General features: G+C 42.9%; 1 protein-coding gene across 3 annotated transcripts in view; it reads right to left on the reverse strand.

Annotated features, from left to right (window-relative positions):
- The window catches only part of PARD3 (par-3 family cell polarity regulator), a 680,003-nt gene that overhangs the window by 220,679 nt on the left and 445,243 nt on the right, over positions 1–14,081 (reverse strand). For all 3 annotated transcript variants that reach the window (XM_063125521.1, XM_063125527.1, XM_063125514.1), the window contains 2 exons: positions 11,679–11,829; positions 1,459–1,648 (listed from right to left, as the gene is read on the reverse strand). In XM_063125521.1, coding sequence (XP_062981591.1) covers positions 1,459–1,648; positions 11,679–11,829 — 341 coding nt within the window. The remainder of the gene's footprint in view (positions 1–1,458; positions 1,649–11,678; positions 11,830–14,081) is intronic.

Here is a 14,081-nt window from a genome sequence, read left to right on the forward strand (position 1 = left end):
GTGGGCAGAGCATACATCAGGAACTTTCTAGAACTCAAAGTCCAGGAGCTGGCAGTCACACCTCTCCCCATAAGGAGTATGTTTCATCCTTCTGTGCATGCGTAGAGAGGCAATGAGTGATCACTTTCCCATCCAGTTTACTCAGACCTGCTGCAAACACATCCTCTCCAAGAAAAGAAGACTCCAGCAGGGAAGGCTGGCAGGCTCCGTTACTAAACAGGTGACAATCAAAGACTATCATTTATAGGTAAGCAGTCTGATTCTTCTTCTTCTTCATAGGGCTTTTCTGCACGAGGCATTTATCATGCACTCGTCATTTCCTACTCACAGTTGTTTATGGGGTTGTTAGGCGATGTTGTGACCATCCAGTTTTGCTTCTCTGTTAATTGTAAAAGTGAAATTAACCGCTTTCCCCACATGTATACCTATGCTATTCCACGATACCACAGTGCCACCTAGAGATTATGTAGCAAAAAAGCAGGAAAGGAAATGCTTTTCCTGTAGTGCTCAGTTCTCAATTCTGCGATGAAACCAAATGTAGATACAACCAAGTAACAGCCTCATAAAGGAAAGAGCGTAGTCTCTATGGGGGCTCTCATTGACCAGCAAGCTGAAATGAACTGGCAGCAAGTGCTTGTGGCTTCAGAAGATAAAACTATTGAGAACAGCCTTTCCTATTGAGAAACACTATAAAACAATAAAGTACAAAAAAAAAAGTAAATAAAAACCAAAAAGACAGCAGATAAAACTTAAGACCAGCCCGAAAAAATCCATATAAAACATCGGCAAGCAACAAAAGGAAATTAAATACCAAAGGCCATGAAAGGGAAGACATGAGAGAACTAGGTGGGCTTTGCTTGACACCTAAAAGATAATAAAGGAAGTACCACGCACACGTAACTAGGGACAGAGTTCCATTAATTAGGATTTCTACATAGGAAAGGGCCCCTCTCCCAAAAGCACTCACTCCAAGATCAGGAATTCCTGGAGGAAGGAAGGACCGCCAAAGGAGATTTCAATTGGTGGAGAGGTTCACTGTGAAAGGAACTGGTTCTTTGGATATCTAAGTCCCATCCTGTGCTTATTGTATGAATTTTTAATTCCATCCCCCCATCCTTAGGTAGTTTGTAGCACCATGCCACAAACTACCCTCACTTTCAAAAAAGGCTTTTACCATGAAGATGGGGAGGGTGCTGTTCAACAAACACATGTCCAAACCATCCTTGATTACCTGATTCCAAATGAGTAGTTTTTTTGGATCATGGCCAGGGAAAACCTCCCCAGAATTCTCTTCTGCTCTGCTTCCCAGATACGGACAAATAACTCAAGAAGAGGGCTGAAAAAACCTCTTTTAAAGAGCATTTCTCTTCCTCATTCAGTGATGAAAAGTACAGGAGTCAAAAGCACATTAAGTGTTTGATAAACCAAAGCAACTGTTCATGTGGACATAAGCCTTACCATTCTGTGGACTCAATAATCGGTGGTTTACTCCAGGCTCCAGCATCCACTGTTGCAAAGCCCACGTCATCATGAGAACTAGAAGATGATTGGTCTGAAAGATGTGGAGGTAGTACTGGCAGTCTATCATCTTCTATAATGACCATTTCATCCTGGGGCATGTTGACCGTTGGAGAAAGCTGGTATTTACCTGCACAAAATGGGAGAGATGAGTACAAACTCTACACACCGAATATTTCATACAAACTCTGTGTTTCACAATTTACAAATACACTTCACAAAAGCAGCCTAGCGTTTTCAACAATGGCTGATGTATTTTGGAACAATCCTCCATAGGATACAGGCTACCTCAGTGGTGGGGATAATTTAGGCCCGTGAGCTAAATCCACCTATCTGAGGTTTCCCTTCCCTTGTGCTTTTCTGGCTTTTTTTGGGAGGGGATCAATAAGAATAATATGTTTATTGCTCAATCCAAAGATCTCTGCAACACATACAGACTTAAAATTTTAAAATACTATCGTACAATATCGAAAGTTACACATAAGGTTAAGATGACAAAACCATGAAATACATAACAATCCTCAACTAAAATTAAAGTAACGGGTGTGTGCGACAATAATATAACATAAGGAGACCTTTAATATCCTGTCAATCACATTGCATCCATATCTCTGAATCTTTATAACACTTCACACCGATAGTATCCAAAACCTTTGCTCTACATCTAGTGGCTTTCCCCACAAATAGTGCAATCCTCTACATCTGTATCACATGTGGGTTGGTTGAATGTAATAAATTTCTCAATTTCTCCTTAACACCCTTGTATTTCATTTATTTACCCTATTTCACAATGTATTTACCCTATTTATTGCATTTTTATACCGCCCAATAGCTGAAGTTCCCTGGGCAGTTCATAAAAATGCCTCTTTTAAGGCTTAATTACTGGCAATAAGATATTTAAGCAAAATATATGGGTATTTTGGCCCTGTGCCTGTAACCCCAAAGCTTTTGCCCTCAACCCTGACAACCACTGAAATGTGATCCTCAAGAGTTTCCCTGAAACTTAATTCAGGACTCAGGCTCCCCCATCTCCAGCCTACTTTATCAAACATAGAATGGTGTTTGTCAAGTGCACATTTCAGATTTATAACCAGCTACTGACATATTAAACACATTTTAATTTGTTCCATTTAAAAAAAAAACTTATAATGTTGCTGCTGTATCTTAGGGAAGAATCCTGAACTTCTGGGACCTTTTACAGAGCATAAAAGCACACTATTGCCCACCTTCTTTCCCCTTGACGCACATGCATGTGCTCAATCCAAGGAGAAGAGACCCCTGCAACAGGGAAGGCTATATTACTACAGAATGGGAAATTTGCATGTGCCTCCCAGATCCCCATCTGTTTCTCTTTCTCCACTTTGTCAAATGTGGAGAACCAGGGCCACTATTACTTGACATTTGCATGGAGCTTTCAATCATACAAAGCACTTCACATACATTATATAGCTGTAATCCATACAATGTCCTGTATGATATTCCAGTATTATTAGCCACCACAGTGCAGATTGGGGACGGGGGTTGAGATGCACAGAGAGGGGTGGGTGGGAGTCAGAGGCTTACTCAAGACCATGTCCTAACTAAGCCATGTCCTGCCTTGTTGGTCCCTGGCCAATGGCTGGTTGGCCACTGTGTGAACAGAGTGCTGGACTAGATGGACCCTTGGTCTGAACCAGCCTGGCACTTCTTATGTTCTTAGTGGATTTACGGCACAGGCAAGATTCAAATTAGAGACTTCCTTATTTTAGCGCAGTCTTTTAGTCACTATGCCTTACCAGAGGTCAACTAAACCAGTGGACTTCAACTGATCCACACCCGAGACCCGAGTTCCAACTTTCAACATGGGACCCATTTTCACAATTTTCTCCATGCCCAACAGGGCAACAACAGCTTTGCCTTGACTGATCTTCGAACCCACTTTTGGGTCGTGACCCACCAGTTGAAGACTGTTGAACTAAACCAGTAGTTCCCAAAGTTTTTCAGGGAACCGCCCCCTTGGTTCCACAAACTCATGCCCAGTGCCCTCTACCCTACACTATAAAAATCATGATTCAGAATAGTGGTTTTCAACGACCCACTAAGGAAGATAATAACAATATAAAATTCAAAACAGTAACAATTAATTGAATATTTATTCAAAATCCAATTACATTTTTTTAGTTTATTCAATTAAACATAATTGATGAACTTGATCCAGTGATATCATCTTATCAAAGTCTGATAGTCATTTAGCAAGAATATTAGATATCACATTTAGTAACTAGGGCAGAGTACCTCACTATTCTGTAAATTCTTAATGTGATGGATAGGCTTGATGAAGGGATACCAGTTTCCCAATGTCTGGTTTAAAGTCACTTAACATGAGTCTTAAATAACCACATTTAGTAAATCTGGAGTCAATTTCTTTGCTTGGAGAGAAGTAGGCAGACCACACTAAAACCACATTCCACCAAATATGATGTTGGAAATGCAACCAGGAGTTTCTGAACCACTCTCCATAGTGCAGGATAGTGATCAGAAATTTCCTTCTGTAACCAAAACTCTTGGTATGGAAAAGACCACCTTGAGTGCCCCCCGCTACCCCTTTGCCTCTTAGCACCCCCCTATGCATTCCCACCGCCCCCAAGGGGGAGGTACCGCCCACTTTAGGAACCACTGAACTAAACAAAGTTTAGAATTGAATCTGAGAAGTGGGCACAGATATCACATTCTCCAGGATGACCTCATGTCCTGGATAATTTTGCATGCCGAGTGAGGAGTAGATCATAGAATCATAGAGTTGAAAGAGGCCTACAAGGCCATCAAGTCCAACCTCCTGCTCAGTGCAGGAATTCAGGCCTAGACCTGCCTAGCTTCATCAAGGTTGCAGCATTCCATGCCTTCACACCAGATAAGCTGGATGGAGCTGGACTGTGAGATATTCTATAGAGATCCATCCATGCAGGACATTGTGCACCTCCAGGATTAGATTGGGTCGATAGATAGATAGATGTTTGTTCCATTAACTGATGATCAAATAATAAAGCTGCTAGCTCTGATCATTTCAGCTGAGCAACTGGGCAACGTAAAAACAAAGTCAGAAAGAGATCCATTCTTCTAGAAAGTTGTGGAAAAGATTAGAAGAAAAAGTACTCCAATGCACGTAGACCCATCACTGTCAAGCTGAAATGAATGTGTTCAAGTTTGCATAGCAGCTAATTCTTTGCCCAGCAAAAGCTTCTTTGATGGACAGGTTAATGTTGAGCCTAGTAATGCACTCCTTTCCAAACATAATGCCTACAAGATTGTTAACTCTGTGGCTAATAACGTCTCCAAAGAACTGAATGCGAAACAGTATAACCTTATGGCATTTTACAGATGAAGCCTCCAAGGTTGAGAGGCAAAAGTAATTCAGTGGCATGTCTAGCTTTTTTCCTGCACTTCTTAATATTTCAACACGAATGAATGATGACATTTTAGTCGTTCCACTGAAATGTAAAAGAAAATGCATTTCTTTTACTGCAGATTGAGGTGGGGGAGGGGAAGGCGAACAACCTTCAGGTCAAGACTGGACACAATGCACCAATGAAGAATCCCTCCTGCTAGTGATCCATTCACTGATGGCTTAAGGTGGTGTATTTCAGCGTTAACCAGCTCTAGTCCACTGGCAAAGAGATCTCGGGGAGCAATAATTCAGTAGAGTAAATGCTTCAAGTGCAGAAGGCCCCTATTTCTTCTTGCAGTAGGGCTCTATAAAGAACTACATCTTATGATGGATTCAAAACAAGTCTAACGTTGACTGTGCTCTTGTTGGCTGTTCCTACACTGATCCTGTTCAGACAACATGCGAAGCCATGGTGGTTAAGCACTTTGGACTAAACGTTATGGCTTAGTGTGTCATGTGAAACATTCCTAACCATGGTGGCTACATAACCACGGTTGAAACATGCTCAATAACCATTTGCTGCAAAAGGGTTAGCAAGGGTGACCATATTTTGGAAACCAAAAAGGAGGACAACATGGTTGCCCCCAAGGGGGCATGTCCAGTACCAAGGGGGCGTGCCCACCCGAACATAGCCTTGGTCACATGTCTGATTTTACAGCACACGTTTAAGACAAATCTGTTCTACATAACATCTTAATGTTAAAATCACTGAAATAAAGAACAAGTGAGAGATTCAATGTATCTGAAATTAACTTCACTCACTCCTACTTTTGTAGGTTTTGCTGTACTTTGAAGCTTTTGCTATACTCTGTGTGTTACATTCTCCCCTTCCCTCAAATATCTTTTCTGACTGTATCTTCACTCATTGCAAGCTGCTGTTGTTGTTAATAGGGTTTGCTACTGGCCCCAGATCTGTTTCAAATTTGGTATGGCTAAAGCTCTACCTAAAAGCTATCATGGTGCCAACTTTCAGCTCTTTATCTTTAAAAATGACAGTTTTAAAAATAATAATTTTAAACCCTCATTTTTAAAAAAATTCCTAAAAAAATCAATGGATGAACAGATCTGTTTCAAATTTGGTGTGGCTAAAGCTCTACCTAAATCCTATCATGGTACAAAGTTTCATCTCTTTATCTTTAAAAATGACAATTTTAAAAATAAGAACTTTAAAACCTCAATTTAAAAAAAAATCCTAAAAAATCAATGGATGTTTCAAATTTGGTATGACTAAAGCCCTTCCTAAGAGCTACCATTGTGCCAAGTTTCATGTCTTTATCTTAAAAAATGACGGAGTTATAAACATTTTTGTTAATTCCCATTAGAGCTGCTCTTTGGAAAAAAAATCCGGATTTCCCCTCCCTCTCCTGGATTTGCCATCAGAAACCCGGACAAATCCGGGCAAATCTGGTCATATGGTCACCCTAGGTTAGTGGCCTAACCATGGCTTCGTGTGTCAGCACATCGGCCATGCCTGCAGCAGGCAATATACTGATTAAAAATCACTAACAAAGGTAAGAAAATGTAATGCCCATAAGAAAGAAATGTCCTCACAAGGCCTCAGTATAAACACTCTGGCTTCAATCAACTTGTGTCGCCCTATAGTTGGGATGCACAAAAGCTTGTTATGAAGGAAAATGGAGTGTTGGTCTTTTAAAGGCCTGTGTATTTAAACATACAGCTAGGTATGTCACGGGCGTCTGGTTGGGCCTGGGAATACAGTGGGTAGCTGTCTGTCAGGAGCCCTGGACCTGGCTTGCTGAGCCATGGGGTGCTTACGCTTATTGAGAGGTGCATGATCTGTGAGCACCCTGCAGCTGCCCACTTCTCCCTGTGAGGCAGCGTTTTTCATAAAAGCTGGGCTCCTGAAAGTGCGCAGATCTGATCTTGCACACAATGGCTGCCGGAAATGGCCATTTACGCAAAATTAGAGGCGTAAAAGGGGCTTGTGTGGCCTGGCTTGTGCAGGCAAGAAGCAGTGGCAAGGCCACAAATGCCCATCCATCCAAACAGCACAAAGAAGGAACTCAATCAGTATTCTGCAGCAGAAAGCACTTCTGCACAGACAGTCCTAAACACAGTGGAAAGACAAAGTGTTTCTTATTTGATATCACAATTGAAAGCAGCATAAGTTTTGCATCATTGAAGTGTTGATGAATGAAGAAGTGTTGTGAAATGCTGCCTTAAATAATTCTTGGAGACTGGTTTTTTTTTTTTTGGAACCTAGATAAATAATCCCTGCGTATTGATCAAGCTGGAAATCAAATTACTGCAGTTAGTTTAATATTCCTAAAAAAATAAACACATTGAAGCATTAAATCCTGCCTTAACTCCATCACAAAGCCCAAATTACTTGAGAAACACTTTCCACTTTTGTTTACCCTTAACTTGCTTACTATATTTGTTTCTATCAGTTTTCTCTACAAGCTCAATTATTTCTGAAAGATGGAAAATAATTGGCAGATTCACACTACCGAGATTTAGATGGTACAAATATCTATATCTTTATCTATATCTATATGATTTTCTACAAGTTTGGGCATGTAGCAATACTGAATGCTTTGGGAGTTGTTTTTCAATATAAGAAACATTACATTATTAACAGAGACGGGGCTTTATCCCGGGGTGAACCCCGGGATCGTCTCTGTGCATCCACATGACGCACAGGGGATCCTGGGATCAGGGAAGGATGATCCCTCCCTTGCCCTGGGATCTCACCCTATACTTTGACCCTAGTTTTTCCACAGTCTCAGGCTGAGCCCGAGACCGCAGAACATGTGGCCCATTGCTGCGGGTTGACCCGGCTCCGTGCGAGGAGCCGGGAGCTGCACACAGGGTGCAGCGCTCCTGAGGAGTGCTACGCCCATCGGGGTAGGGTGGAGGGGGCAGGAATCTAAATATTTTTTTAAAAAAACGCTTGATTTTAGCGCACAAGCATTCGTGCGCTCCTTTTTTTAAAAAAAAAGAGATGCGAGACCTCTCCTGCTGAGGTCGTTGCATGTCACGTGTAGATAGAGGAGGGATCTCGCGATAAACACATCGCGAGATCTTCCCTCCTCTGTCATGGGATAAAAGGTAGATCTAACTAAGGCCATAGATTCAGTTAGGAATCCTATAACTAAGGGGAAATCCTTAAGTTCTGAGAACATGAGTGGGATCCCTGCTGGAAAAAAGCATTCTACAGCTTAGGTAACATTTGTCCATTATCGTTCAAGTAAATGTTCTAGGATTATTAACGCTTGTTAAGGCTTGCTGGGCCAATGAAGTATCATGCCTATTTGTTATATATATATTTGGTCTCTGGCATTAGTTGTCAGTGGATGAGCAGGATGGGCAATTTGTTGGTAAAGGAGGATCTCCAGATGCCTAAGCAAGCTTAGATACCCCAACCTCCAAATCAGGGACACTCAGCTTGGAAAATAACTTTTTCCAGGACCATCATGTCCACAATGGATTCAAATGAGTTCTATGGATTTTGCAGTGGACCAGCTCTTTCGGAATTGTGCAAATTCTGTGGACTTGAGAACCATTTTTTTAAAAAAACTTTTGTGGGGGATCTGCGGAAATACACACTTACGCAAGTGCAACAAAATTCTCGGACATTCCTAAAAAAATATCAAATTCTGTCAATGAGCAGTCAAGGAAACAAAAGATGCCAGTCAATCCACAAAAAACAGACAGGACAGATTTAACAAAATCCATACTCCCCTAACAGCAACCCAGGAAGACATGGAAGCTTCATATCTAAGATGCCCACATCATTTTGGGTGCATCTCCAAAGAGTGAAGCTGTGTATGAGGGCTGTCCTCGGCCCACTCTGCGCTCAAGCATTTCTTCAAGATGTCTTACAGCAGTGGCACCATCAGAAAAGTCACTGCAGGTAGGGTCCTTCCACAAACGTGTGAGTATGAGAAGGGATTGCAGCCACCAGACTTCTCCTCCCAGCCCTGATGGAGGCTTCCAGTTTGCTTAGCTTGTAGTGATTGTCTGCTGAGATGAGCCATCAGCAGTTCAGTAAAGAAGATCACTGCTTGTCAAGTTAGGCCAGAAGCATCTGGGGGAAAGGAACTGCTGCAAACTGTCCCACTAGCATTCAGTGCTCTACGTAGACCAAGATCCCAGGGCCTGAGCACCAAATACAGCAGCCTGGCTGAAATTGAGCAGCCCTGGAAGACTATTTGGGAACCCTATAGACATTTGCCTTCAGTTCCGTACAAAAGAAATGCACAACATAAGTGCAATAAATGCACACACCCCTGGCAGGAAACTAGAGAATATGTAGTGGAGCTGGGGTAGAGGCTCTTAAGAACTGTCTTCCCCTGGGTCCAACATTACGCCCCCCCCACCAGTCAACTTTTCAATGGGTCTACTCTAATTATGACTAAGGGTATGTCTACACTACAAGGGTATAGGGGGAGGATTGTGGATTTACAGGCTTCCATGATCCTCCCTGGGTGTTCAGACAGCTGTGTGACATCCCGGAAGCATGGGCACTCCTCCACCAAAGGTAGGGGGGGAAACGCTCACGCTCCTCCCACCCCACCCTCAATGGGCATGGAGCACCTGAAGAACTCCGTGCTCCATACCTAGTTCCCAGCTCCTTGCATTTACTCATGAGGAGCAGGGACGAAACCAGGACAGCCACCCTCACCTCCTGTGGTCTCGGGACAATCCTGAGACCGCGGAAAAAATCAGGCTAAGAGCCATCCCGATTATCCTGGGGAAATGGAGGGATCATCTCTCCCTGCCCCCGGGATCCCCTGTGCATCATGTGGATGCACAGGAATGATCCTGGGACAATCCTCAGGATAAGGCATGGTGTAGACATGCCCTAAGTCTGGATCCAACCCAGTGTGTGCATTGAAACACCATGATAATATAACATTTCTCCCTTGTTTCACTGTGGCTATTTATTTTAACAAACACACTCCCATATGGTGAAGAGATTAAGTAATGTGGAATTCATCTGCTGAAAATGAATGCCACATTTCTTATGGCTATAAGTCGTATAGAAGCTTGGCTTTTAGCCCATATTCTTGTTCCATTTTGTCAATGGGAGAAGAGGCAATGAGCCGAAGGGAAGCAGATCAGCATTAAACTCCCAAGCAGGACTTTGCACTTTGAAACTTGTGCTGTTGCTCGAAAGACCAGCCACACCAGCACGAGATTTGGAGTCATGGGATGAAAGGTGCAAATATGTACAAGGGAACTACAATAGAGCTCAACTGGGGCATGGCTAGATGAGGGGGGTGGAGGGGTATGATCTCACGATTTTATGATCACGAGATCGCCTCCCTCGTCTACATGTAGCATGCGACGTCCCAGGAGGAAGAGGACGTCGCAGCCGCCATTTTGGTTTTTTTTTTAATCAGAGAGGAGCGCAGGAGTGCTCCTGTGCAAACTGTAAGTTAAAAACCTTGTGCTCCCCCCATCCTCGATGGGCACAGAGCCCGGGTCCTGGATCCTCGTGGTTATTCACGAGGAGCTGGTACAAAACCGCAATGGTGGGCTACACCACCCACGGTCTCGGGATCACCCCAAGACCATGGGAAAAACTAGGATGGAAAGGTAGGGCGATATCCCAGGAGGAATCATCCTTCACTGCTCCTGGGATCCCCTGTGTGTCATGTGGACGCACAGGGACAATCCCGGAGCGATCCCCGGGATATCGCCCCGTCTAGCCATGCCCCTGGGTTTCTTAGGTGCATCTTCTATTTAATCTATTTAGTCTCCATACCAGTGGAATTTCTATGGCACTCCAATTTGGGGGGAAATATATTTTCTAAAATTAAACAAGAAAATTAGAAAGAGATAAATCATTGCTTTGGGCAAACTTAGAAAAGGTTTGCCAAAATCATCCTATGAATATCTGTGTCCATACCATCTGTTAATGTATTAAAAAACACATTTTAGCAGTTGAGTTTCAGAGTTGCAGATGAATCTAGAAATAAATTTATTACATTACATCAGGTGCTATAATAAATTTTTAAAAATCTTCCCATGTTTTAAGACTTATGAAGTCTGCAGGAACTAAATCCTATTATGAATGATTTGATGAATCTAGCCACTCCATTGACAGAGCGAGTCTTTATTAACTAGATCTTCTAGTAGATTGGAGGGAGGGGGGAATCTGAATTGCTATACAGCAAGTACTAATAACCTCATCATGCACTGGGGACCATGCAGACAGCAGAGTACTGAATCCAAACAAAGGATGCATAACATTAGCTATATGATTTTAAACCTAGGGGCCTCCAAGGCATTTAAAGCAGAAGAACAAAAGACGAAAAGGCCCTGGAATAAACATACTAAGCAGAAATTTGATAAGCTTCAGATGTGCTTATCTGGTTTTTGAGGAGAGTTAAAATCCATGTCGAATCTGAAATGATACATCCTTAATCATAACATTCATTGACTTTACATTTAATGAAGCTGCACCAAGCAGACTCTTATAGAGGTAATGTAAAGCATCTCTCTCCACCTCAGACACAGTAAAACATTTCAAAAGGTTCCTGTGGTTATCTCCTGCTCCGCCATCCGAGACTTATTTGATCAATTTATTGACGAACATTAAGAAATCTGTACGTCGAACTTGGGGAAAGGGGAAAAGACATCCTTTCAAATTGGTCACTGCAATGTTCCATGCCGCCCACATACATAATGCATCAATCACCCATCAGCAAAACCACAAAAATAGATGATAAACGAGACAAGATTAGCAACTGTCTGCTTGACTCACCCATTATCCTACTCAGGGCAGCATTCCTGGTGGGAGACTCACTGAGGCCCTCGATCCCGCTGTAGAGCGAATGGGAAATCCTACGCTCCCTGTCATCCAGTATTGTCTCAATAGGCAGCTCTGGCCCCGGGGGACTTCCAGGTGACTCCAACTGCACGGAAAGGGGGGAAAACAGTTCTGAGGGTCCATTTAACAGCATGGGGGAACAATAACAACTTGCCGTAGGCCTGGACCAGGCTGGGCATCAAATGAGCTAGAACTTTTCACCCTAGACCACAATAATTTGCAGTGACAGTGCTGCTTAATGACGAACTTTCTGTGCCACTTTGCACTGAGTCTCCCACGGAGCCTTGTCGGACTCCATCCCTCTTCGGGGGAACACGCAAAGACAAAGCACCATGTTTTGGTTTATCTGTATTGCACATTTCCTTGAGCGAGCAGGCGGTGTCGTGCGTTTCAGAATTATCTGGCAGATGGCCTGGACCGGTTTCACAGACTGACAGCTTGTCAGGACAGGATCCTTCAAAATAGATTTTATTTTTATTTTTTATTGCAAGGGGACGGATGAAGAGAAACAAAAAAAGAAAAAAGGAACGAAAGAAAACAAAACAGAACTCCATTTGGTATCTGATCGCTAACCTGTTTCCAAATAGAGCAATCTGTCACCGTCACGCGATCCCCCCTGCCCGCTGCCCTTCGAAAGCCCAATGCCTCTGCCGTGAACATGGACATACAAATAAATACCCATCAGTTTTGTAATTATATTATGATTTGGAATTAGCACAATCTTCACAGTGACTATAATAAGGTGGAAGTCCTGTGCGTGCATGGGAGGCATGTACTCAGCGTTTCTGACCCTAAGGGTAACAGATTTCATCTTTCCAGGGTCTGGGCAGCCTCTTTGTCAGCTTCGTTAGGCACACAAAAATGAATTTTTGCCCCACTTTTTCCAAACCCCTGCAGGCTTAGTAGGGGGTTTCAAAGGCCCAGCAGGGTGCCTCCAGTCAGCATGGCATGATGAGCCAGGGGTGGGTAAGAAGGAGAGATGTTTATGCTTGGCTGCATAGCAAAAAATAAATAAATGATAAAATGACTTCTCCCACTGTTTTTGACTTTTCCAGCTGCCTACATGCCACGTGCGAAGGCCTGAGCAGCGGTAACACTCTTGATCCAAAAAACATGATTTTAAAGAGACGAGGTGCTGGCTGTAAGATTATGCACCTCACAGACCTCCCATGAATATTCCCTTCCCCCCAAAGAGCCAAAACCATGGTTAAAGTTTAGATCAGCACTAACTTTAACCATGGTTGACACTTGCCAGGGCACGCTATTAAGCAGGGTTTTGCTTCAGTCATAATCTAGTTAACTTCAGTTAGTTTGCAACCAAACTTACTAGAAGCTAACTCCTGTAAAGTTTATGCCACTACTTCTGTAAGTCCTTTGCAGGACCAACGTGTCATACACTGAAACCCACACATAGTAGGGCCACATCCTCATAGAAACATGTAAGTATGGAACATGCATGGGAATCATCAAAGACTAAACAAACATGGAATGAAGCAGTCTGCAAACCTATATATTATAATAAGTGGCACATTTCCTTTAAAACAGGCACTTATTGTAAAACATAACATTGATAACGTGCTCCCCCCGCTTCTGATGAATGTATACTACTTTCTGGACAAAGGAAACTATACCTTAACCGGGCCTTGGACCTGGCTGGATTTACTGATACTTTAATAACTTAACTGGACTACCATAATATACTCTGTGGGTACCCTGGAGATGTTTCCCCCCCCTCCAAATCACTAGTTTGCAAACAAGCTAAATTTGACTGTTTAGGCACTCTGTGGTGTTAAAATCACCATTTTCCTCCGTTCCCCCCCACCATTGCCAAGTTTGGAGGCCCAGCAGGGGGCAGCAGTGACTGCATGCAGCCTGTGGACCATGTGTTGACTGTGGACCACATGTTGTGCACCCCTGCCCTAAGCAGTTTGGGTTCTAGGTCCCTAAAGGTCCATCTCTACTGTAGGTTCCCTCCCTTGCATTTAATCAACATAGGAAGCTACCCAATGCTGAGTCAGATTACTGATTCACCTAGCCCAGTATTGCCTATACTAGGAGGCAGTATGATTTACCAGGATTCTGACATCAGACAGAAGCTTTTCCTAGATGCTTATGATCAAACCTAGGACCTTCCTCACCCAAAGCAGACGCTCCGCCTTTTCAACATCAAAGGCCCTGCTCTGATTTCCCTTGCCGACTAAGGTCCCAACTACACTTTATTTATTAGCTTCTTTGAATTTTCTTTTGAAAAGAAAGGGGCATTTAAGAAATAGATAAATTTAAAAAGTATGTTGTTGGCTTCTTTTTATAGCCCCCCTTCTTTTTAACCACAGCATT

The sequence above is a fragment of the Elgaria multicarinata genome, chromosome 1, assembly GCF_023053635.1.
Source record: "Elgaria multicarinata webbii isolate HBS135686 ecotype San Diego chromosome 1, rElgMul1.1.pri, whole genome shotgun sequence".
Lineage (NCBI taxonomy): Eukaryota > Metazoa > Chordata > Lepidosauria > Squamata > Anguidae > Elgaria > Elgaria multicarinata.